The sequence below is a fragment of the Branchiostoma belcheri genome, unplaced genomic scaffold, assembly GCF_001625305.1.
Source record: "Branchiostoma belcheri isolate BF01 breed outbred unplaced genomic scaffold, Haploidv18h27 scaffold14, whole genome shotgun sequence".
Lineage (NCBI taxonomy): Eukaryota > Metazoa > Chordata > Leptocardii > Amphioxiformes > Branchiostomatidae > Branchiostoma > Branchiostoma belcheri.
Genome location: NW_017802824.1, coordinates 1,406,148 through 1,432,955, shown reverse-complemented (window position 1 = coordinate 1,432,955; position 26,808 = coordinate 1,406,148). Strand labels below are relative to the sequence as shown.

Below are 26,808 nucleotides of genomic sequence, written 5' to 3'. Positions count from 1 at the left end.
TAGAGGAGCTGGGTAGCTTTAAATTGCTCATCAGGGTTCTAAGAGGAACAGAATTTGCATACTTATTTCTCTTTTAATACACAATTACGTGACAAGTGTCTTTCGTCTTATTTCATTGTAAATCATTCTACAAAACCTTAATTGTTTACAGAGCATTTTATAGATATATATTTACTATCACAGCTCCATTTGGCACCTCTAGCACATGTAAAGTAAATTTGTTAAGAGTTAAGAAAGGAAAACAGGCATGTGAAATACAAAGATGTATCATTATTGCAGTGCTTACAATTACGTTTATGCAGATTACAGTAGTGATCTGCCCCTTTATATCAAACACTTCCGACTCCCCTACCTAATAATGTGTTAGTTAACTGACCAGCAATTTTTACTATGTTAAAAATACACTTTTTGTTAGGTCCAATTTTAAAACCCAATCATAGTTTAGTATCCCTTTGGAACACATTGGGCCACAGCATGTTAATTCTATGCATGACATCCACCGCAGACTCCAAATCTAATGCGGGTCGAAAAAAACAAGATTCCTACAATTTCAAATTTTGACTCAATCATTGTACAAATGGTTTTGATTCAGTGGGAACATCACATATACACAGCCTGCATCGAAGTAAGAAACAAAACAATAAATCAGAGCCTTTTCTTGTCTCCTCTCTTCATAGTTACCTTCCATCCACATCCCGGCATGGCAACAGACGTTTTTGCCCATTTTCGGCATGTTGACCACTGTCAGAAGGAAAAAAAATTGTTTTTTTCCCAAAATCAAGCGAAAATTAATGCGCGCGCTGATGTCATCCATAAAAATTACTTGCTGTGGTCTTACTACCCAAGGTGGTCCGAGCAAGGTACATCACGGATTTATCCACGAGTCAACCGGTCCGACTGGTTTGTGACGTCACATAAGTAGGCCCAGAGACCTCCGTGCCGCCATTATGAATGCCCAGATCGTGTGACCTATCCGGAGATTTGAGAATTTTTTTAAATCCTAATGATAGTCAACAGTCGAATGGGACTTAAACAGGCTACAGGTCGGCGAGTATGGACGGGTGAGATCTACATTTTTGTATACTTTTTCAGAAAATCACCTAAATCTTGTGTAACAGCAGTTGCTGTGATTTTCTTTCTGTTGATAGACTGAATGAATGAATGATTGAATGAACTTTATTTCTCGACAGTTGTACATGGTACAATGTGTGGCAACAATGACACTCGGTAGTGGTACAGTGTACAATATGTGGCAACAATATAATGACACTCGACAGTGGTACAATGTGTGGCAACAATGACACTCGACAGTTGTACATGGTACAATTTGTGGCAACAATGACACTCGGCAGTGGTACAGTGTACAATATGTGGCAACAATATAATGACACTCGACAGTGGTACAATGTGTGGCAACAATGACACTCGACAGTTGTACATGGTACAATTTGTGTGGCAACAATGACACTCGGCAGTGGTACAGTGTACAATATGTGGTAACAATATAATGACACTCGACAGTGGTACAATGTGTGGCAACAATGACACTTGACAGTTGTACAGTGTACAATATTTGGTAACAATGACAATGTGATCAATACAGTAAGTCTGTTCAAGGATGGAAGTTTCTTGGTCTATTCTAGAATGAAAGACCTTTAATGTACGTTTATGCTCTTACGAGCTAAGTACAGGTCACGTATAAAACAGAGATAAGATTACAGTAGCATGTTACTAAAACTATGCACACTAATGTGAACTACTATTTACAGATTGAACTTCTCGCTTCTTGAGGCAGTTGCATGAACATATGCATTAAGTTAAAGATATATGTTTTTTGTAGTTCTATCTAACTGTCTATAAACTGGGAGCTGAATGTTTTCAAATTACTACTATTTTGTGTGACATTTACACGGGTGCTAACTGTCTTCTTCCGGCTTAAAATGTGCATATCTATAATTTAGTGGTGACGTAAAAGGGTCATCTATTCCTCTCTGTTTCATTTTATAGTAGTAGTAGTAGTAGTAGCTTTATTTTATCAACCCCTTGGCGATAAAATGTACGTAAGGATCTGATCGTCGAGTAAGTCATCTCAGTACACAGTACGCTGTGTGATTACCAGTGACGAGGTTATGACTGTCTACTATTGGCATTGCATAGTCCTCTGTACGCTGTGACATACAAATAAAGTGTTAATCTCCAAGCAGATGTTTTGGTTACTGCAAAAAAAAATCAAATGGCCAGGTTGTATACAATAATACGCCACTTGAAGAAGCAATAAATAAAGATACCAGTACAAAGGAAACCAAGCTAAAACACGCCAAAACCTAAACCTCTGCTTGGAGACAAAAATAGCGTGGGAACTCTCTATTCTCACCGGCTCCCTTCATAACGTATGACCTTGACCTTTCGTTACTTTGTAGTAATCACAGAGAGGGTAACGCCCTGTAGTTTGAAAGGCAAGACAGACATAAAATATGAATGAATGAAGACCTTTATTGTACATTTTGCCCCATTGGGCTAAATACAGGTCACATGTTGACAGTCATATATATATAGACGTGTATATATTAACTTCTAGTATACTCTAGTACTTTTGACCTCCTCTCGCTTCTTAGTATTTAGTAGAAATATAGGAGGCTGTATGAGTAGTTAAAGTTGGTTTGTCGAAGGCTATAAGGAATATATATAAATTTCCCTGAATATAAATTTTTCTGACATATAACTGACAACTAATGTCAGTTTTAACCCATGAACTCCTGTGTTTAACTGTTAGGCCACCCCAAGTAAATTTTATGGATGACGTCCTTTGGAGACCCTAAATCTAATGCGAGAGGGCGAAAAAAAAACAAGAAGGGCCCTAAAAAACAAGATGCCTAGATTTGAAATATACTAAGAGACGACAAATGTTAGGACACAAATTGAATGAGGTGACACAGTGTAACAAGCAAGAAGTCTTTTATTCATCACCAAAACAGCAATAAATCAGGTGGAACAGCAGTTATCGTCCTGTCCTGTTTCTTTCATCACATTTTTGCAGGCCTGCAGAAACAAAGCATAAAATTGCGGCACTGTCGTCACTCTTTGGTCATAGTAACAGGAAGCGGAATTTCTTGTTTTTTTTCTAGGAACAGGCCAAAATCAATGCGCGCGTGGACGTCATCCATAAAATTTACTTGGTGTGGCCTTAGCACTGAATACTCACATTGACGACTTTTTACTGGCGGACAATTTCCTTTTTGGGCGGACATATATTTATAGTGACGAATGTGATAGTTACGGGGGAAACGCCCTTTACCATATCTCTTAAATTAGTTCTTTGTAACCGGACAACATGACTCAGATATTGAAGTGAAGAAGAACAAAGAACAATAGGCTCAGCTATAATTTATAAGTAGATGACTGGTCCGGATATTGATTTATTCAAATCTCAGCAAGGTGTCTTCAGACCATGAAAGGCCATTGACCCGCGACCTTCCTCCAAGATGGTGTTGTTTTGTAGTCCGTTGTACATGTACATACGTGAAAATGGAGGTATTGTTTTTGGTGTGTGTGTGTGTGTGTGTGTGTGTGTGTGTATTTAAATCTGTGTCTCTGTGTGTGTGTGTCTGTGCCTGTGTGTGTGTGTGTTTGTGTGTGTGTGTGTGTGTATGTGTATGTGCGTGTTTGTGTGTGTGTGTGTGTGTGTGTTTCCGCACATTTGTAGCATAGCTTCATAACGCCTTTATGGATTGATATTTGGTATGTTGGTAGGTAGTAGGAAGACAAAAGTCAAGGTCAAATATGGGCCTCCTGGTGGCTGACCTTGGTACTGCAGCAATTTTTGTATCTTTTGTCCTGAACATGCTATGGTCTTGTATTTTGGTGACAGATAGCTCTTCCTGTCAGGAATAAGTGGTTTCAGGTTCAATGGATGCAACATTGCACAATCAAGCAGAAGTGATGAGTTTATAACATAAACTCACTCTGCAGTCCAACACACCGGTATTGTGGACTACTGACTGCCATGGACACTGTTTTCTTGTAGGAACTATAGGCCAACGTTCAGGAAAATGGGGGAAACAGTTTTTTCTTCCGCAATGTTAAGATTCTGGCTTATGAAGCAAGTTTTTAACTATGATTTCAAACACAACAAATTGGACGCACCCAAATTTCCGACTGTACAACTCCAGTCTTTGTCAAGGAATGAGCAATCCACCGCTTCCGTGACGTCACGCAGATAACACACGTGACTACGTGAGCAGTGGATCAAAGGTTGCAGAAAGTCTGTGGCGCCCCCCGTCTCTGTTGAGTGATGGTTGTAATGTCCTGAGTTACAGTTTAAACTTGCTTCATAATGATTTCTACCAACACAGATGAACTTTCAAGATAACATTTTGGCTTAATCTTGATGTACTTGTTTGCCAACACTAAACAATACTGACGAAACCACGCCCACACAAGGTTTTAATTGTATTGAATCATGTAGTTTTTATTGCTAACAACTGTCTTCAGAAGCGACAATTGCAAAAAGCTGAACCTGTACATATTAGTATGCTATAGATACCAGATACCAGACTTATCACCATGTCGTGTATTTCGCCCACAAGGCCATAAATGTACAATAAAGGTCTTTCATTCAAGTGGGATATTTTTCCTGTTTCTAGCAGCTCCACCGTTCACGATGGACCCCAGGAGACTGTTTTACGTACTGGTGGCTCTGATGGCGGCCATGATGGTGTTCATGTTCACCTACACCATCCAAATCAACATCACCTACACCGACAACGTCAAAACTAGTCTGCTGCAGTCTCAGAATCAGTTTATAAGGTAAGCTAAAGACATCCAATTCGATTTTAAGGGCGACAAAACCAAAAAAAAAAAAATAGAAAGGTAACATTTGCAAGGAAAATGCACAATGTTTACCTTCGCATGTGGTCTGCTCTATTAATTCTTACTCAAATACATTCATATACTAGTATGTGGTCAGACAGGAGTCTAAATCCCTCCTGCTATAAAATTGCAACATGATGTAACCCTACATTATTTACCATGGTAACAGGCACAACATTGGTTCAAGTCACTGAGGTCACTGTTTGGAGAAGAAAAAGAGGAAGAAACTGAGCAAAAACAATATCTTTTCCTTCGGTAAACGTAAATATTCTGTAGGAGTAAATCCGTCTGATGTTGACATTTTACTGCCATTTCTTAGAACATTTTCGTCATCGATTCATACTTGAACCGCCAAAAACAAGCATTTTATGGTACCATAAATATATAGTAAAACCAGCCTACGATACGAAATAAGCAATCAGTTTCTTTTCTTTTTTATTCCAACATGTAATCACCAGACGTGGTGACGACACACTCAAGTTTTTTCAACTTACATTAATGCCGCCACCAACATAGGGGACAAATACATGACAGGACAATACTCATTTACACCTGGGCTAAGTGAGGAAAGTCGTGTAAAGTGCCTTTCCCAAGAGCACAAGATCGGTGGCATGTCGGGACTCGAACCCGGGACTCTTAGTTCCGAGTCGCGCACTCTGCCGCTACGCCACACGACCCCAACCCAATTTTGCCTCACATGGGATAGGGTTGATTCAAATTACTAGTACTATATTAAAACAATGACAGACAATTGAATTTGAGAATTCAGTTTTATTGTCCTGAAATCGCTTTGGGTGCATTTAAAGTAAAAGTGTATATGTTTCATAAATATAACGGTGCAATAGATTACGCATTTTTGGGGGGGGGGGTGTCTACTGAGGGCAACAAAGCATCTTTTGCTTTCTGCCCAATACTCAACAAATATATGTGAATAAAAAAAGCATTTTTAAAGGTAATGAGAACACAGTAAACTCCATTTAGGTTACGTTGTGTTGCACCTGCTTTCCTGTATGAAACATTGACACAATTATCATTTCATTTCCTTATCCTGTTATTTACTTGTGTTATATCTGTATCAGTATTAGTGATATGTTTCCTTAATGTTTCTTTGTTTTGTTGAGTTGTTTTTGGTTCCGTTTGTTACCTTCGCCAAGAAGGTTATGTTTTCAGTAGCGTTTGTCTGTGTGTGTGTGGGTGGGTGGGTGTGTTTGTGTGTGTGTGGCCATGGTTTAGCAAGATAACTCGAGAAGCAGTGGATGGATTGGAATGAAACTTGGTAGGTGGGTAGGTCTTTATGAGACCTAGAAATGATTAGATTTTGGGCCCCCTTGCGGCTTTCCTAGGTACTGCAGCTGAACTTCCGGTTTTGATATCTCATGTTCTGGACATGCTAGGGTCATGAATTTTGGTTGGTAGATAGCTCTTGGGGTAGGGAAGAAGTGACATGAGTTTGGGTCCCCTAACGCCTTGTTCTGGAACTGCAGGAGCATTTGTTGAAAAAAAATTGAAGGACGATAACTCAAGAACCGGTTGACGTATTGTCGTGATTTTTGGTATGTAGGTAGTTGAAGTGATGCTTGGCATAATCAGATGGCAATTATGCAAATCAGGAGCTAATTTGCATAATTAATGAGGAAATTCTATAAATCTGCTTTGTTCGATAATAGAACTATGAAACACTTGTGACATCTACTTGAGAACGAGAAAAACATCTGAGGATATAGATTATGTAAATGAGGACCTAATTTGCATAATTAATGGCAAATTCTTATAATTCCATAGTTGTAACTGCTGCACCCCGAATTTCATACTTGCCACATTTGGAAGTTAAGTGAAGGTGAACATCAATAAATATAATTTATTCAAATTTTGACCTGATTTGCATAATTTATGAGGAAGTGCTATAATAGCCTTTTTGTTATGATAAGGCTGTCATTGGATGGAGAATATGATCAACTGATATAATCCATGCAAATGAGGCTCTTATTTACAAAATCAATGATTAAAATTGTATAATTCGTCACCCGCAAGGGTTAACATCATTTGGCGAAGGTATGAGATCGTGGAACTCTTGTTTTTGTTGTTTTAGAAACATAAAGGAAGTTCACGTACAATCTCCGGACATGGCTGCCCATGGGTCTCCCAACGGTGTTCATTGGTTTGTTAACGAAATCATCAAAAGAAGGGTCAAAGTTGACGAAAACGAGACCTTACTGCTGACGTTTCTCTTGGATGCAAGGTATTTGTTGATTTGAAAACTTATAATTTACATTTGTACTTATGTTCGTAATAACTGGATTAATTACTAAGATCTTTCTTTATTTGTTCAGATAGATGATTTGTATTGTTTCATTAGTTCTTAGAATTGTTTCTGTTTATTTCCTGTTATTTTTGTCTTCTTCGTTTAAATTTTGTTTCATTCAGTATCAATGGTAACTTTTAATATTATATAGTATTTGGAAGGGCCAAAGATAAACCACCAGGTTTCCGGCCCTCCCATGTATGTCTACTTAACTACAATTGTTATATTTCATTTTATTTTGTGAGTACAAAACAAACAAACAAACAAACAAACAAACAAACAAATAATAAACAATAAGAGGGCTTTCGAACGCGATGTTTTTGCAGTGGTGATGGGAGTTATAACAATATATTCTTCACTCCCTAAGAGCTTAGGCCATGTTGATTTGATTCTATGGATGACATCCTCTTGGAACCCAAAGATTGATGCAAGCAGCTGCAGGTCTCAGTCTGTTCTCTTCTTTGTTGCAGAAATCAGAACGTCTCTATCGTGAACGTGACCAAAGTGGATCCCAGTCCTGCCCGGCCGCCCAAACCCAGCAGTCGCCGCCGGAGACGCCGTCCGTCAAACTCCGCCCCTAAACCAGAACAGAACGTCTTTCCTCCACCAGACAGTGAAAGTCAGAACGTTACAAACAGCACCAAACCTAAGTACAAGCGGCTCTCCGACGAGGAGGATTGGAACAACCTGCCTGATTTTGCCAAGAACCTTCCTGACAATGACCCGAACTTCAAGTTCAACTGGACAGGACTGATAGAGTTCAGGTTAGTTATCATAAAAACGTTACTCTTTGAAAGGATCAAGGTTCAAGTAAGTAGTAGTAGTAGTAGTAATAGTAGTAGTAGTAGTAGTAGTAGCAGTAGTAGTAGTAGTAGTAGTAGTAGCAGTAGTAGTAGTAGTAGTAGCGGTGGTAGTAGGGGTAGTAGTAATAGTAGTAGTAGTAGTACATGTAGTAGATGTAGTAGTAATAGTAGTAGTAGCTGTAGTACTAGTAGTAGTTGTAGTAATTGTTACATTAGTAACAGTAGTAGTAGTAATAGCAGTAGTAGGAGGAGGATTAAATGTAGTAACAGTAGTAGGAGTAGTAGTAGTAGTAGTAGCAGTAGTAGTAGTAGGAGGAGGAGGAGGGGGAGTAAATGTAGTAACAGTAGTAGGAGTAGTAGTAGTAGTAGTAGTAGCAGTAGTAGTAGTAGTAGGAGGAGGAGGAGGAGTAAATGTAGTAGCAGTAGAACTACTTAAGTCAGTTTAGTTGAGTTTAGTTTATCCACAGAAGTTTCACATCTAAAAGTGGTTGGCATTTCCTACCAGATGGTACATTAACACAGTAATTTTCATTCTTAACACTTGTCTGTCCTCTTGAAGAGACCTGCTTGAGCGTGAGGTCCACAGTAGTGACCTGTTCATCATGACCAAGAGAAACACTCCGGTCAACTCCACCGTTAGGTACTTCGTGGACAAAAGTAAATACCTCATCACCGACGAACTCAACCGGAAATTACCGAAGGTGAACCGACTGTAGCTTACCCTTACACAGCTTACCCTGTTCTTACACTAGAGTATATATATATATAATGTTATGAAACGTCATTGGGGGAATGTCAGAATATTTATGTTTACTGAAGGAAAACATATTGTTTTTGCTCTGTTTCTTCTTCTTCCTTTCCAAACAAATAATGTCAATGACCTGAACCAGACGTCTATCACCATGGTAACTAGTGTTGGGTTACATCATGTTGCAATTTTGTAGCAGCTGGGATTTAGACTCCTGTCTGACCATATATATGAATGTGTTTGAGTTAGAATTAACAGAGCAGACCATATGCGAAGGTAAACATTATGCATTTGCTTTGGAAATGTTACCTTTCTAGTTCTGTTAGTTTCTGAGTTTCTGGACGCACAAAAGATGAACAATTAAGCAATACGTTAACGGTTGGTACCATAAAACGAATGTAAATGTAACTACAAATGTATAATTTTAACCCTGTCTATTTTTTTTTACCAGGAGTCGCCGTTTGCAGACAAGAGATTTCGGAACTGCAGCATTGTGGGTAGTGGAGGCATCCTGTCCAACAGTAACTGTGGTAAACAGATCGACTCAGCAAGGTTCATTATCAGGTGGGTGGGAACTTTTTATCTCCATGAAAAATGGAAGTATTGTTTTTGGTATGTCCGAGTGCGTGTCTGTGTTTCCGCATAAGCATTGCCAGGTTGTAATGGATATGGTTGGGTTCAGTCTGTCCCAGAGGGAGAAAGTCATTATCATGTCTACATATGGTAGCGTTTGCTGTTTTCAAGGGTGTTTTTCATTACATGACCTCCTTGACAGCTGGTGTTGTTTGCCAATGCATGATAAAGACAGTCACCATCACACAAGATCTAAATATTCCATGGAGGTCTGAGATCTCCAAATTCTTGTTAGAAACATTGCTTGCAATTAGATTGTTTGTTATGGATACATTTACGTCTCACGTATTGCTATTTTGCTAGAGATAGCAGATTTTAAAATCGAAGAAACTGGGCTTTTTAACAAAATACTTTTTCCATAGTATATGTTTTTAGCTTGCTTGTACATGTATATTGTGATATCTACTTGAGGTATGGTTTGTGTAGCGCGTGCATTATTGTAGTATTCGCAGTGATTCCATGAGATAATATTTGTCAATGTAGCATTTCTGTTGTGGGAAAAACCGAAAGAAACATAACCTATGCATAAACCTATCGAAGTATCCAAGGCCAAGGACAACCGCAGTACCCTGTGGTGGAGATTGAAACCTTCTGACATCACCGTTCTCGTTCCCAGGTTTAACGTGGCCCCAGTTATGCCGGAGTATCGTCAGGACATCGGCTCCAGAACCAGTCTGGTCACCTGCAACGGAGACAGGCTCAGAGAAAAGTTAGTCTACTTTCAGATCTTACAAATAAAGTGATATATATCAGCAAACTTTATTACGTTTACCGAAGGAAAACAAAGTGTTTGAGTAAAAATTAACAGAGCAGACTATGTGCAAAGGTAAACATTATGCTTTTGCTTTGCAAATGTTACGTTTCTAGTTTGGGCATATTTTTTTTATAATGAGAAATAAACTGTTCTTCAACTCAAAGGAGTTTGACTCATCCGAATTTTTGTGCCAATTTCTCGGTCTCCATCAGCTATCTGACCCAAGTGCTGTAGACACATTGGTTTTTTCCGCACGTGTGACGTCAACACTGGGTCAAAGTTCGTTGAAAGTCGGTACCGGCTCCCGTCCCGGTTGAGAGAAGCTTTGAGCACTCTGATGTAGATGGTCTCCTTCACTCCTCTCACAAAATAGCTGCGTTCCTATCATGGCAGTTTTGTCTATATGTCTACTAAATGAAAACTACATAACTTTGAGAAAACTCAATTCAGCAAAGTTCTACTTCACTTGCATGATGTTTTTTTTTTTTCAGGTGGCGCAAGTTCAGTACAGACTACCACGTGCAAAGGTTCATGGGGCATCTGGACCAGTATGATCCGGATGTGTACATCTGGTCCCAGCCGTTTATTAGCAGAATGCACACCAACGCACTGTTACAGATACATGATATACTAAGGTGATCCAATTACATGTTCCCATACTAGTACATTTTCCGTACGTCCAATAGTCAGCTAGCATCACTACATCACACTTCTAGCAGCCGTTCAATTGGCCAGGCTCTTGCGTCTAGCAGCCCTTCCATTGGTCAGGCTCCAGCGTCTAGCAACTCTTCCATTGGTCAGGCTCCTGCGTTTAGCAGCCCTTCCATTGGTCAGGCTCGTGCGTCTAGCAGCCCTTCCATTGGTCAGGCTCCTGCGTCTAGCAGCCCTTCCATTGGCCAGGCTCCTTCGTCTAGCAGCCCTTCCATTGGCCAGGTTCCTTCGTCTAGCAGCCCTTCCACTTGGTCCAGGCTCCTTCGTCTAGCAGCTTCCATTGGCCAGGCTCCTGCGTCTAGCAGCCCTTCCATTGGTCAGGCTCCTGCGTCTAGCAGCCCCTCCATTGGTCAGACTCCTGCGTGTAGCACCCCTTCCATTGGTCAGACTCCTGCGTGTAGCAGCCCTTCCATTGGTCAGGCTCCGAGGGGATTAGGCATAATCAGCCAATGACAATTGAGCCGAGAGATTGTGTAACACAGACTAATATGTTGACCCACGAATTCTTGCGTTTTGTAAAAAATATTGTAAAAAAGAAACTTATACGTAAGTGTTTAGAATTGGTGAGATGTAGAATATGTTTCGGTCTAAAATGTAACCTTCTTCTGTATCTCTAGAATACACAATAAAACCCAGAGGGCCATCTACAACCGGCCGGAACACCAGGGTCTGGCCAGGTCCTTCTGGAGACGACAGGGGGTGTATGAGATGAACTTAACCTCAGGTAAAGCTGGATATACAAAAATATCAATGGTAAAGTTTTAGGCTGAATTAACAGTGTAGAATTATAATTACGGCTATAGCGAAGAAGTGACATTCGTAATCGGAAGTTCTTCTGAAATCACCGTGCAAAACGTTCTTCATGCATGGACCACTGAGTAACCTAAATTAGGTATTTGCTATTGCTGTTTGAGAAATGAACTATTCCTTGCTGAAAAAACTCAATAACTAATGGCCAAGAATTCAATAACTAATGACCAAAAAGTCAATTACAAATTAACTCAATGACCAATGACAAAAAACTCACTATCCAATGTAAAACTTGATAGCCAATGACCAAAAGCTCGCTGATAAATGACCAAAAGCTCAGTAATTGATGACTAAGAACCCGATAACCAATGACCAAAAATTCAATAACCAATGACAACCAAGACAAAATAATCAATATTCAATCAAAACTTTATAAACATTGACCTAAATCTCGATGACTAATGACCAAAAACTCGATAACCAATAACCAAAAACTCGATAATCAATTACCAAAAACTCGATAATCAATTACCAAAACTCGATAACAATGACCAAAAACTCGATAACCAATAACCAAAAACTCGATAATCAATTACCAAAAACTCGATAATCAATTACCAAAACTCGATAACAATGACCAAAAACTCGATAACCAATTATCAAAAACTCGATAACCAATAACCAAAAACTCGCTGACCAATGACTATGTTTGCAGGTCTGTTGATGGTGACCACGGCTATCGCCCTGTGTGACGAGGTGTACATCTACGGGTTCTGGCCGTGGTTAGTGGACAAGAACAACAGCACCATCCGGTATCACTACGCGCACAGGGGGATCAAAACAGGCCTCAGTAACAGGTGGCACCACATCGACAGGGAGTTCGAAAAACTAACGGAACTACACCATAAAGGACTGATCAAATTAGTCACAGGGAAATGCCAGGAAAAGACGTGAACATATCTTTTTGGGTCGTGTGGCGTAACCAAGAGGTCCCGAGTTCAAATCCCACCATGCCATCGATCTATCTTGTGCCCTTGGGAAATGCACTTAACACGAATTTCCTCACTTTACTCAGGTGTAAATGAGTATGTCTCTTGTCCGTTCATACGTCTGTCTGCGTTGGTGGTGGCATGAAAATAAGTTGGAAAAACGTGAGTGTGCCGCCGCCATGTCTTGTAATAAATGTTGGAATAAAAAAAAAACCATATCTTGAAAGTTCATCTGTGTTGGTAGAAGTCAATATGAGGCAAGTTTAAATTGTAATTTCCAACGCACGAAGTTGGACGTGCACAAATTTTCGAATGTACAACTCCAGTCTTGGTAAAGGAATGAGCAATCCATCGCTTACTTGGCGTAACGTTGTGCACATCCCCCAACAACGACGGGGGGCGCCACAGACTTTCTGCAACCTATGATCCACTGCTCACCGAGTCACGTCATCTGCATAACGTGACGTCTTGGAAGCGTCGGGTTGCTCATGACAAGACTGGTGTCTTGACAAGACTGGTGTTATCTAGTCGAAATTTGGGTAAGTCCAATTTCTTGTTCGGCAATTACAGCCTAAACGTGCTTCATAACGACGTAAACATATGAATTTAAGCTTAAATGTATCAGTTACACGTTTTCGGTGTTGCATAAAGAAGAAATGGGTTTTCACTTCTCCTGGGCACATATGAATGAAGACAGTGAATTGACGAGGAAAGATACTATATGGAGTGATGCTTATATTGAGTAAAACAGTTAATAGAACATATAGAACATGGACTCATTAGCACGTGGCAGACAATCAGATTTCTTAATTACATCTAATTCACACAGCAGCATAATCATTCAAGACAATATTTTATAAGAAAAGAACTTAAAAATCACAGCTGTACAATTATAAATGTTAAATGAGTCCAGTATGCGAGTAGGCACACATTATGATCGTTGGTACTTTTTACTGGTGCACCTCGTTTATACCGTGCACGTGAGTACTCTAGTGTAGTGAGAAAGATCGGTGAATAATGTTTACCTCTCAAATTCTTTTACTCGTACATATGTATTTGAGCATCAATAATAAAGAATAGTAACAAAAACAACGACAGGTTTTCGACTCTTTTTTCACAGCAGTTGAGCCCGGAATGACATTCTTTGTCTTTGATACTTCACTGACGTGTCAAAACGTCTATTGTACAGATTTGTTCTCGGTTCAGTTAACACCCTTCCAGCACCAATCTAAGGACTTCCCTGCATTGTAGTGTTTAACAATATGTATACAGATATCTATCAGTTAGAATTAAGATCGCAGCAACAACTGTTCCACAAACAATCAAAGCTTGGATACGATTGGGCAAGATACTTAGTCTCTACCAGACTAACTACGCTGGCTATAAGGGAGTTTGACCGCCTTGTAGGTTTGACAGGCCGCGCAGTTCGGAGGGAAAGAAACTACCTCCCCGCGGCCGGGCTCCCTTGGCCAATTTTACTCTCTTTTTTTGCCGAATTCTACGATCCGTATCCCCGTAGAAAGGCCTGGTGGAGGCTACAAGATACTAGCCTGGGTGCCATCCGATTTGTAACGGCAACCCTGAAAAAAATCGACTAAAGAAAGTTACGTCATATCCTGTTGTACCAGTTAAAGGGTGGTATGTCAGTGGTCTGACATTTCACCTGTGAGACATTTTGAGGTGTGGCGAATCATACATGTCAGAAGGCTCGGCGCCTAATCTTGGTTAGAACGCCGCAACAACGTCCTTAGTGTACAGTTTTCTTTCACGACACAGACCTACCGTGGTTGTTCAACACTCAGTAGTTATTGCCAAAGATACTCAACCAACTGTAAACTACCCATAGGAAAAGTAGGACTAACAAATGGCGAACGTCAGACTAAAATTGAGTGACCCTGGCGCTGGCAGATTCACAGGTAAGACCCCTGACCACTTGAGTGGTTTTTCTTCTTCTGTAAAATCGTTCAGAAAACAGGATCTCGAGTCGTAAAGATCTCTCTCCCATGTGTTACAATATGACGATTTATGCAGTGGTAGAAATGCTTCAGTGACCAAGAATGCCAGTACGTTACCGCAAATGTTTTGAGAGTGACAGTCTGAGACAAGAACCCGTCGGACAACTAGTACTCTTAGCTTTACCGAGCTTTACCCAACAATTATTGGGGTGTGCCGGTGCCAACAAGTGATATACACTAAGATTATAGTATTTTCAAGGCTTCGTATTGTATATAAAATGTTGTAATCTATAAATGTTGTTCCAATAAGAATTCACGAAGTTTTGCAGGTAAACTATGTCGTCAGTTCACATAGCAGAAGTTTAAACGATACTAAAAAAATAGTTGTTGCTGATCCTTACAGTTTTTTTTATTCGGAAGCACACTATATGACTAAAAATAAAAGGACATGGACTGAGTGACTGCGAACTCAAGTTAGGTATAATTTATATTCTCGCAGCCACTTTACAATGAAAAAAGGCGTTGACAAGACATTTAAAAAACTATGGATAGCAGGAGTCAAACCTCCCATCCCAGAAGAGAAGGAAAGCATAGCAGGACACATACAACTAGAAGTGTTTTGTTTCTGTGATGTAATTTTAAATTTTTAAATCCTTATAGTTTATCGTACATGTGTTTATTTGTGTGTATCTCATTAATAGTTGATGCTAATTTAGCCTTACAGCTAGGTGTATTTGTGTTTATTTCAATACTTCATTTTTTTAAATTTTCTTGTCTTGTCCAAGGATCGAATGATAAGCTATGTAGTTATGACGAACTTCCGGTGTGGAAGAAAATCTACATGTGTCCACACGTGGTGTCCGGGTACCTGACTGACCTGTCCACGCTTCAGTGCCTTAAAAGGTAAACACTGGACCCATTACACTTTTAATTTACTCATGAATATTTAAAACATATGTGGAAGGACTGACATAACAGGTGACTATCACCTCTTCAAAGACGTCAAACCTGAGACTAGGCTGTATGTGCTAGCCTCCTTCGCAGTCTTGTTGGGCGTCGGCGTTATTTTTTCTCTGAGCGACGCGAGTAATATGCGACCGCGAGGGACGATTTGCTGCCGAGGGAGTTTTTGCCGCGAAACCTTCTCTCCGTGGCAAAAACTCCCTCGGCAGCAAATCGTCCCTTGCGGCCGCATATTACTCGCGTCGCTCAGAGAAAAAATAACGCCGACGCCCAACAAGACTGCGAAGGAGGCTAGTATGTGTAGGGTATATGTTGAATCTCTCACACAGGGAAGGACCTCTTTTTGATTTGATAAATGTGGTTGGAGTTTTTGACGTACTTGAGGGGCCTCCGGCTTTACGTCCTATCCGAGAGGACGTCCCTAACCGAAGCTAGGTACTCATTTACACCTTAGTCAAGTGAGGAAATGTGTGTTCTGTGCCTTTCGAAATTTCCCAAGGACACAACATTGTAGCCTGTCACGGATTCGAACCCACCACATCCCTCGGACTGAGTCAACAACCTTAACAAACTCAGCGCTTCTAGCTCTTTTGGACTGAGTTTGTCAGTGGAAAAGATATAGAAGTCAATTGTCTTGGTGTCACACAAATATTCACTTGTTATTTTTAATTAGTACTTGAGGTGGGGGAGTTGGTGCACATCAGTCGTTTTCATTACTAGTATTTCTGTTATTGTCATCATTGCTGTTAATGTTATTTTGTTTGTCCTTTTGTTTGTGTAGTCAGATTTCTTCATATGTTAAGTGGCGCAGTTAATATAAGTATTGTTACTTGAGTGCTACGCCACTCTTTCTTTGTTTCTTTTATGTTGAATAAAAGAAACAACCTTAACCACAATGCCTCTTGTAAGCATTGTTCAAATGGCAGTTAAAAACCTTGGACCGCTGAGACCAGGACATACATGGCATTGCCTTACTCTCCAAGCAGAGGTTTAGGTACTCTCCAAGCAGAGGTTGTGGAGGAATGATCGTTAGCTTTTTATATATATGACCGTTTTTGTCGATACCCCCACCAACGTGGCCGGCGACCTTCTCTGGCTAATGGATACTGTCTTGCCACCGAAAGGGATCTGCTTGGAAATTAGCATTGCCTAGGATACAAATCACAATCCCACAGCAATGTGCCCTTGCTTGATTCTTGGCAATCACTCGTGATCTTTATTTGTAATCAGATACAGAGTCATGTACAGATACATAGTCATGCACAGATACAGATTCATGTACAGATATACAGACTTTCCGAGTATGATGACCGTGTCAGCCCCTGCACCTGAGTGAGGGTCACAGTTGACACGGTAGCCTTCGCGTGAATTTGTTTAAGGTGGATAACAGGTTGCGAATCTGAGACCCACACACTTGGGCATCCGTCTTCCCCAGCGGATCCATCGAGGGAGACGTGCTGGTTCCGGTTCGGGTGCTTGCAGCGAGCTGCCGGTGACTTGGTTACGCTCAAGTTCCGCCTTGATCACGCCAGCCCGCCTGGCGCTGCTCTCGTCCGCCAGCTGAAGACAACTGCCGTTGGAGACTTGACCCTCTAATTGAGGGGGGATACGTGTAAAGTGCCTTTCCCAAGGGCACAACGTCGGTGCGCATGTTCGGACATGCCCCCGTGCTCCGACCCAGGTTCGAACCCGGGGCTCCTTGTTGAGCGCCGAACGCTCTATCCACTACGCCACACGACGCCACATTACTTAATTTGCTTAACTTGTCGCAAGCTTCAATAAAGCTATTCTATAAAAACTTCATCTAAAACTGACGATTTTGTTCCCCATCCTTGTTACCAGCACATATAAGCTGACGAACGAGACAGGTAACGTCCTGACACACGTGGTTCCCGCTGTGGCCTTCCTCATCCTCGGACTGTACGACCATCACGTGACCATACCCGGTCGCCATGGCGACGACATGGATTACGTCATCTCGGCAATATACTTCACCAGCTGTCAGGTCAGCATTTAAGACCTTCTTTGTTTACCGCTCTGTTTCCTCTTCTTATTTTTCTCTAATAAGGTCAATGACCTGAACCAGATGTCTGTCACCATGGTAACTAGTGTTGGGTTACATCATGTTGCAATTTTATAGCAGGAGGGATTTAGACTTCTGTCTGACCATATATATGAATGTGTTTGAGTGAGAATTAACATAGCAGACCATAACATTATGTATTTGCTTCGCAAGGTCACCTTCCTAACTTTTAACTAAAATTGATTGTATACATGTTTGTTACTTCGAATTCAAAGGAGCTACAAATGATATTCTGGGCCGGTAGCTTGAAACTCTCTACTACAAGACACCAAGGCTACACCGACGCTATCTATATTGAGGATAAAACTGATTCTGTATATGGATTTATAAAATTTTCGATGTTCCTGTTGTACGTCCTCGATACGTCTTGAATGTAATACGCACAAAATATCCTTCATGTAGAGTCCAAAAATCAACAAGAGATAGAGTATATCATCACCATTTAGAGTATATACAAAAGACAGGTTAAATACGCGAACGCGTCACCAAGCCATACCATGAATACATGGCATTGCGAGGACACAAATTTAAGAGGTAGGCATTCAGCTGATAGAAGACTTAGTACCTATTCTGACGCCCTCCTTCTTTTGTAGATGTTACTGCTGTCCTCAACCACGTACCACATCTTCACCCCGCACCGATGCCGGTCCGTCTTCACCCTCGGGCTCGGGTTGGATCTGTTCGGCATTGTCGTCACCATCCTGGCGGTGCTGTCCACCTTCGTGGCGTACTGCTTCAAGTGTTCTGTGGTAAGTAGTAGTAGTAGCAGCAGTAGTAGTAGTAGTAGTAGTAGCAGCAGTAGTAGTAGTAGTAGTAGTACAAGTAGTTGTAGTTGTAGTAGTAGAAGTAGTAGTAGTTGTAGTAGTAGCTGCAGTAGAAGTAGTAGTAGAAGTAGTAGTAGTAGTAGTAGTAGTAGTAGTAGTAGTAGCTGTAGTAGTAGCTGTAGAAGAAGTAGTAGTAGTCAGAGTGGTAGTTGTAGTAGTAGTAGTAGTAGTAGTAGTAGTAGTAGTAGTAGTAGTAGTAGAAGTAGTAGAGAGTAGAGAGGTTGGAAGTATACCTTGGTCGTCTGGATCGATTTATGTACTTATGCAAAGGTCAAGATCAAGGTCATGATTAAGCATATGCAAATTTATGCAAATCTACTGCATACATGTATAAATTGATCCAGGCTACCAGGGTATACCTCCAAGATTACGTAAAGAAAACACTCACAAAAGGTGGGGATGTGGGGGGAAAAGAAGCTCTGAACTTTTGGAAAAAAACGTTCTTTTTCTATGCCTGCAGTTTTGGCAGATGTTGTACCAGTGCGTGTGCGTGGCCATGTTGGTCCCGTACGCAGCCATGTTCCTCCACCCCAAGTACCGGTTCCACTGGGTCCGGCCGGAGAACAGGCTGGTCGGCATTGGTCCTCCCCTGGCGCTGGTCTGTTCTGTCTTCATCGCGCAGTCTTACCTCTACCACGGCGGGTGGGCGAGTGACACGGCATGGGTAAGGGCTCGGTAATGTACTTGGTCATATGGCCACACCGACTTAATTTTATGGATGACATCCTACGAAGGCCCCCAAACTAGTGCGCGCGGGCGAATAAAAAAAATTCCTGCCAAAAATAAAATGCTACTAAACCACAGGAATACAAAACTGGTATTGTGAATTTGCGTCAGTACATAGCGACGTATACGACATGCTGGCTCTTTGCGGAGTTTAAGAATCGGCACTGCACGTACATGTATACGACAGTGCTGATTCATAAAACATGTCGCTAACTACCATGAACTACCCAGGCCTAGAGCCAGGCCAGAGCCTCGGAGGACGTTATCTTTTTTTAGGACAGGCGAAAATCAATGCGCGCGCGGATGTCATCCATAAACTTAAGTCGGTGTGGCCTAAATAAACAAAACTAATTTTGTGTTGACGAAAACTTAATGATACAGTAGATAAATTTGTAAATAGCCTTAACGCACACAATATTATTTACAATACTAGAAAAGGTACAGGCATAGATACTGTGGAACAAAATCTACTAGATATAACATTTGCAAAGCAAATGCATGTTTACCTTCACATGGCCCAGCTTACAACAAGCTTTGTTTATTCTTACCCAAACACATTTATATATATGGTGACCATGCAGCCCCTCTTGAACTCAGTTCTGCATGGCACTTGCAACATGATGTAACCCAACACCAGTTACCATGGTGATAGACGTCTGGTTCAGGTCAACGACCTTATTTGTTTGGAGAAGAAGAGGAAAAAGCTGAGGAAAAACAAAAAGTTTTCCGGTAGACATAATAAAGAAACATGAGTGAGCGACAGTACAAAGTCTAAAGACATAAAGCTTAACTTTCTTTAATTAAAACATTAAAGCTGGATCTTTACTGATTCGCAAATGTGTCATCCTTCAAATTTCTCATTTTGCATCTTACAGATCTATCCCTTCAGATGCCTCAGGAATGGTGGCATCTACATTGCAGCGTTCGTGTTGTTTCATATCAAAAACATTCCACAAGTCTGGTTCCCAGGTACGTAACACGTTGTTCTACCTCATTGTGATTGGTTACCTCTTTTCGATCACGTGACTAATATGACCAATCAGAGACGAGGCTTCGTTGTAGTTCGCAGGAACAGTAATGGAGTCAACACGGCCATATCTAGTCATGTTTATATAGGCGGGTTTATTGAGGAAATAAATGAATCCCAGAGCCTGCTAGCAGCCTAGAGGTCTGGTTACAAAATTACAAATGCAACAAACAGGAGTTAACACACATATAAATTAAAATGTGAACATTGATTAAAATCTTAATTACATCATATTACAATTAAGCAGATACATTACAGATATATGTTTTTCTGTACCTATAATACTTGCAACAATCTTCATTTTTAAATTAAAGAGCTTATGTTTTAATACTGTCATTTAGTATGCCAGAACCAGGAATACGTTGTAATGTAGCAAAAGACATGTTATATGAAAAACAACAACAACACTTTGGTAAAATATTAAAAACACAGACAAATACAGCCGAACTTCGCAAGCATTGTTTTTTTAAACACCGTGCTTGTTTGTCGATCCTCAGGTCGGTTTGACTACGTGGGACACGGGCACCAGTGGTGGCACATGGCGGTGGTGCTGGGACTGTTAGACTGGAGAGACGCTCTCTTCGTCTTCCAGAGTATCCAACAACAAAGTCTTAGCTGTTAGGCCAAGTTGATTTGATTACATGGATGACATTCTCTGGGAATCCCAAACCTGATGCGAGCGTGCGAATAAAAAAAGTTTGGCCCCAAAAAAAGTTGCTTTCAACATGAAATCTACGTTGTCAAGAAGGTTGAACAAATGACACAAAGTATGGTATGATGGTATGATTTTTTTTGCAACTTACGGTATATATTTTCTTATTTTGCAATTGTCGTACGATTTACAGTATAGTTGAAAACTTTTTTTCATGTGCGCGCGGATGTCATCCATATAATCAAATCAACATGGCCTTAGTAATAACATGCAACTAGACAAACCTTCCATCGAAAAACATATCTGTTCCTTTATCTCTACTATAACTGAAAAGCGAGAAGTTGAATTTATCTAAGGATAGCTAGTTTTATTTTGTATGTATCTGTTTTGACCTATACTTAGCCCAGTGTGGCAAAAATGTGCAATAAAGGTCGTCATTCATTCAAAATAAGACATGGGTTCATGTACATGGTCATGCCATGGGTAGTTTCTTATTGTACAGATTCAATAGTCCTTGCTACCATCAATAAAAATTTGTGTTAGTTTTATACATGTATATACATGTTCATCCAAATATACTCTCACAATTATGATTGAAACCTTGTTTTGGAGTATGAATTGTTGTCAATATTATCAAGCCTAACGCACAGTACGGCAAAGTGAGGGGTGAACAGAAAATGCGAAAATGAGCGAAAAGAAATGAAAAGGAGTGAAATGACGCAAAAAGAAGCGAAAGGAGTAAAAAGGAGTGAAAACAAAAAGGAGCGAAAGGGAAGGAAAATGAGTGACATAGAACGTAGAACCTACAGAACAAAGAAGGCCGTACGTAAATAAAATAAGATTAACGTGGGTAATAAAAAAAGGTTTCCATGCCCAACCCCATCCACTTATCAAAAGGACTAACGCTAAGGAAGGCAACGAAATTTTCCACAATTTCTTACATTACAAACCAAGATTACTATATAACTAGAAAGGTGACATTTGCAAAGCAAATGCATAATGTTTATCTTCGCATATGGTCTGCTATGTTAATTCTTACACAAACACATTCATATATATGCTCAGACAGGAGTCTAAATCCCTCCTGCTATAAAATTGCAACATTATGTAACCCAACACTAGTTACCACGGTAACAGACGTCTGGTTCAGATCATTGACCTTATTTGTTTGGAGAAGAAGAAGAAGAGGAAACAGAGCAAAAACATGTTTTCCTTCGGTAAGCAGAACCAGTTAAAGTTTAAAACACAAACGGAATGAGAGCCTTTCTGTTCGGTGGATACAGCTCCCTCCCCTCCCTACCGTCGAACTCCGTACGGTAAGCCTGATGCTTCTTATGGCCGTAGATACAGAGAGTCAGCACGGTAGCGGCTAGAAACACCACAACGGACAGGGCCCACGTGGCCAGAGAAAAACCCAACCAAGAGACGATCTCGAAGAAGTAGTGCGGACAGGAGACCAGCTCGAACATCAACCCGTTAGGAACGACGTGCTGCGACTTTGTCTGGTACAGCAGGTGGGTGTTCTTGTTGCTGCGCAGACTCCGTAGTTGGAGATGGGACACGCCGTTGCCAACCTGTGTGGTGTAAAGGGTGTAAACGTCACTATTGCGTTGCGTAGTACTAGTATAGGCTGATTGTAATCCCTAGTTAATATCTCTGAAAATATTTTTTCTTTTGAAAATTTTTGTCCAGTTTGGAGACTATTGGGCTAGAAGGAACAGAAATCTACTTTGGTCAAATTTCATTTATTTCAGCATTTTAGTGGGCATAATTTAACAAGAGACCTGAGTCGGATGAGGTCTTGCCTGCCCAGAGCGGATGGATACATGAGAAATTTAGGTCAAAAGTAGTTTTTTTGTCCTGTTGCATGCAATTGTTAGCTATTGTAAGAGTTTGAGCTGGTCAACCCCCTGTTTTCTTTCTATATTTGAGAAGCAGACCCTTGTGGCTCTCTGGTGCAGAAGAATTTCGAAGATTGAAATGTGAGAAAGTACTTTCATGACGACCTGTTTCAGTGTATTTAACCATAGGTTTCTATGGCCAACTGTAATAGTACCGTCTATCCTAAACGATTCTGGCGTTCAGTTAACGTTGTTGCTATCGGTTGTTTGTCGAAAATTACGGAAGTATCGTAGGGAGCTATGGACGCCTTCAGCTTATAAAGTTAGTTAATAATCTTCAAAACTATAACAAGGGTAGTACTTGAAGTGTCAATGACCCCAAAGTTGACGCAACCCCAGTCATGAGATCGAGAATGCTTTTTTTCTGTAGTGATTCCTATTTCCTAAAATCAGAAACAACTCATTCTTTCAAAAGATTGAAACAGAATAAAGCTAGGGGTTTACTAATACGAGGAAAGGTTGGTTGGATTGATGAAAACAATACTACATGTAAAATGCGCTCAGTCAAGAAAGCTCGACGCATACAGATTATACATTAACCGGTTGTTTATTTTGTACATTAAAACGCACCTGACTAAGCTAAGTTTTACTGCCTAGTAAAGGACGTGACGACTGTTGCAAGGCAAACAAGACATCTCTGTAAATCATTCAAAGGCTTTAGATCCTCAATGTAGCCACTGAATCTAATGATTAAATGGAAATCTGTGGCGATCATGGCATTGGCAACACCGTAAAAACCTACAAAATATTCATACAACACAATATGTAAAATCTGGGGTTCTGACCCATAGAATAAGTGTACTAATCATTCGCTCACCTCTCCGACGAAAAACATTAAACAGCCGATAACAAACATGGAAAGGTAGGTGTTGACATAGCCCAGGTCAGGTCGCAGGGACAGCCCGGTCCAGAAGCCGAACAACCAGTAGTACACCGGCGCTCCGACACTCTCCACGTAACTCATCTTCCTCTTGTACTCGTGGACGAACAGGACTTCGACAAACCGCCTCATGAAGTGGAAGCACCACAGCGCCATGAGCACGTAGCCAGCCGGGGTCCACTCTCCAAAGTCGCCGTCGGAAGGAACAAGACAGCCGGCCGCGGGGAAGGGGACCGGCTTGGGGAACTCACGGAGAAAGAACGCCAGAAGATAGACCACGATCGTGCCGAGGTAGGTCACGCTGTTCACCGCGACAGGGTTTAAACCTGACGAAACGTGGCCTTGGGAAGGGGACCCGGAAATTTTGGACGTCTCGGACGCCATCTTGAATTGGGATTGAACCATTTTTCGATTTTAGGGGGTACGCAAAGAATTACTTTTGGTGTAACGTCAATATACAATTGATGATCCTCGATATATCGATGAAAGTTGTGCGATGTTGCTGTTTGTATGTACTAGTATTTTTAGGTATCAAAGCAGACATTCGGAAACAAGCTATTATCGGGTTTTAATGATTGTTGGCACCTGTACGGGGGCATCTGGGTAAGTCTCCATCCGTGCGTCGCCACTGGTGACCCCGCCTCTAGTGACCATCTACGTCATCACAGTTTAAACGTCACAAAGCATCGATTGCGCTTGTCTCTAGCCTAATTAAGCGCATTCATTAAAAACTATTGATTGCGAATTGTAGACTGAGCGCAGTATAGTTAGAAAAGCCAACAAAGTTGGACCATGTCGACCAGAAATGTCCTTTTCCAAGTCAGGAGAAAGCTTCAAGTTTCAGCCTCTCGTGACCTCCCCTGAGACGAATGGGCAGGACCCTATTCAAAACTTTTTAATGTGATGCAAAGTTTAGGAAAGTTTTGGACAATACCACAGTAGACAGAGGTGGAGTCCCGATGTGCCCATGTGTACGTTACCAAGATTCAATGCAGACCAGTCTCAGTGTGCTCCCAATTATTGACATGTTTATTCAGAACCATAATCGCTTTTTTGTTTTGGCAAATCAAAAAAAAAAAAAGACTCTGGTCTTCCTCAGTAGACTGACCCAGTGAGGCTTGTCACGTGGCTTCTTTTAAGTGTGACGTCAACACTGGGTCAGTCTACTGAGGAAGACCGGAGTGACTGGTCGAAAGCTCAGGTGAGAGAACGTTTTATGTTGGATCGAAAGTTTTAACTTTAAACATGTAACTACCAACACAGATAAACTTTCATGATAACATCAACTTTATTATTCAACAACTGTAACTGGTACAATGTAGTAATCTCCAAGCAGATCATACGGTGGCAAGGCAGCATTGGCCAGAGGAGTGTCCATTAGCTAATGTAGGCAGAGAATAAACAACAAGGGTAGATACACGAACTATGCTTAAATACAATAACTCTAACAGTTAATCCATAGCTATACTAACTTTACTCAGTTTCAATGCTACCAATCTTTATCGAGGAGAGTATTATATTACAGTCTATGCTTCAGGAGATGTGTCAGCTATTAATATATTTACATACGGTGTCGTTTTTTGTAGCGAATCGGATATGGACTAGAAAGGCCAATATTTGCTTTGGAGCAAATACAGCGATGGGTTCACCACATTTTACGACATGGCAGGGAAAGAATGAGAAACACAAGGGAAAACAAGGAGAAGTCGTAGACATCGTCCCTCCATGAAATAGCTTGTTATTTTGTAATCTTTTGGTGTATCATAATAGAGATATTATGAGTCAAACTTTGTTTTTATCAGCAGAATGATAGATGTCTATAGATGTCTATCCTTTAAGAACTTTGTTGTGGCACTTCACAGATGACCCAGTTCCCTGCTGAATGACCGATTAAAGATAAGATATATTTCCTGCAGACACTGGTCTAGAGATAAAAATAGATTGGCCTGACCTGCCAGCTGGAGGTATAAACAAAAACACTCTGTACCAATTTGGGGTCAAACAGACCATCCTATTATGAAATAGGGGTGAAAATGTGAAAATCCTTTTAAATAAGCAATCCAAATCTACCACAACCTGCTAATGCACGCTAAAACGCAAAGACAACCAGCGTCTACCCACATACCAAAAATGATCGCCAACCATCCACCGGGTTCTGAGATCATTCAACGCAAACAATCTGACATTGAGATAGCAATTCCGGTTCAAAGCAAACAGCTAGGGGGCCCAAATTTACATCAGTAAACCATTGTAACCACAACTACATGCTACCTTAGCATCGCACACACAGACCATAACGTGCCAACAATAGAATAAAAAAATTAAACTGCAGTACCAAGGTCAATCACCAGGTGCTCAAAGTCAACCTACACAATCTCCAAGGCCCCATCCATCAATCTGCCAAATATCATACAGTTCCTTCTCACCGATCTTCAGATATCAGACCAAACATGAAACGGAGTAAAAACAATACCCCCCATTTACATGGAGGGTAACAATGATTTACATTGATATAACTATAATATGAAGTAACATACAACCAAAACAACAGTTGCATAGTATATACTTTATTGGTTAGGATTTTTAATTGCATAATGCAAACTGTTGATTTTCAAAATAAATAAAAAAAAACGTTCATGCCCCGCATTCCAATGCTGGAGCAGAAAAGCTTGAAATACCTACCAAAACACTTGAATAAAGACATACTGTCAGTATGGAAATGCTCTGTGCAGGTGTTAATCAAGTTAAATCCCAACAGCCAATCAGCAAGAAATGCTCTGTGCAGGTGGAAATGCTCTGTGCAGGTGTTAATCAAAGTTAAATCCCCAACAGCCAATCAGCAAGAGTATAGAGGAAACGCTGCATGCCTATTGGGTTGATGCCCTGCATTCCATTGTGATGACTCATGCCCAGACGTGGTAAACACGGCACACTAACACAGTAATACATTTGCTATAACACAGCCAAAAAACTCAAATAAAACCATTCTAAAAGCCTGTATCACAAAAATTTAAAAAACGCCTAGGGGTATTTGCCCACTGTACCTCCATACCAAATTTCAGGACCTTAGGCCACAAAATGAAGAAGCTGAATCCATTTAAAGATATGGCAGGAGAAGAAGAAGAAGAAGGAGAAGGAGAAGAAACATCAGAAAAAGCAATATGGTTTCACCACACCACTTCGTGGTGTGGTGAAGCCATAACAAAGAAATTCTGGTACAATAATTTGTGTAGATGCT

The 26,808-nt window shown here is 40.7% G+C and overlaps 3 protein-coding genes across 3 annotated transcripts; 2 read left to right on the top strand and 1 right to left on the bottom strand.

The window, feature by feature from the left end:
* Nucleotides 1–931: 931 nt before the first annotated feature.
* LOC109464585 (alpha-N-acetylneuraminide alpha-2,8-sialyltransferase-like) lies at nt 932–12,571 on the top strand. Its single transcript, XM_019761592.1, has 10 exons — nt 932–1,061; nt 4,644–4,806; nt 6,959–7,108; nt 7,642–7,935; nt 8,534–8,675; nt 9,174–9,286; nt 9,972–10,064; nt 10,601–10,744; nt 11,438–11,544; nt 12,286–12,571. Exons 1-10 carry the CDS (start codon nt 1,004–1,006, stop codon nt 12,522–12,524), a joined length of 1,503 nt encoding a protein of 500 aa, XP_019617151.1. The 5' UTR covers nt 932–1,003; the 3' UTR covers nt 12,525–12,571.
* A 1,740-nt stretch (nt 12,572–14,311) lies between these two features.
* On the top strand, nt 14,312–20,777 carry LOC109464594 (progestin and adipoQ receptor family member 3-like). Its single transcript, XM_019761601.1, has 7 exons — nt 14,312–14,475; nt 15,300–15,417; nt 17,320–17,482; nt 18,154–18,309; nt 18,845–19,048; nt 19,986–20,079; nt 20,635–20,777. Exons 1-7 carry the CDS (start codon nt 14,424–14,426, stop codon nt 20,757–20,759), a joined length of 912 nt encoding a protein of 303 aa, XP_019617160.1. The 5' UTR covers nt 14,312–14,423; the 3' UTR covers nt 20,760–20,777.
* A 1,250-nt stretch (nt 20,778–22,027) lies between these two features.
* LOC109464517 (very-long-chain enoyl-CoA reductase-like) lies at nt 22,028–23,954 on the bottom strand. Its single transcript, XM_019761524.1, has 2 exons — nt 23,508–23,954; nt 22,028–22,363 (listed from the first exon to the last, which is right to left on the bottom strand). The coding sequence occupies exons 1-2, from the start codon at nt 23,952–23,954 to the stop codon at nt 22,028–22,030; spliced, it is 783 nt and encodes a 260-aa protein (XP_019617083.1).
* Nucleotides 23,955–26,808: the final 2,854 nt, after the last annotated feature.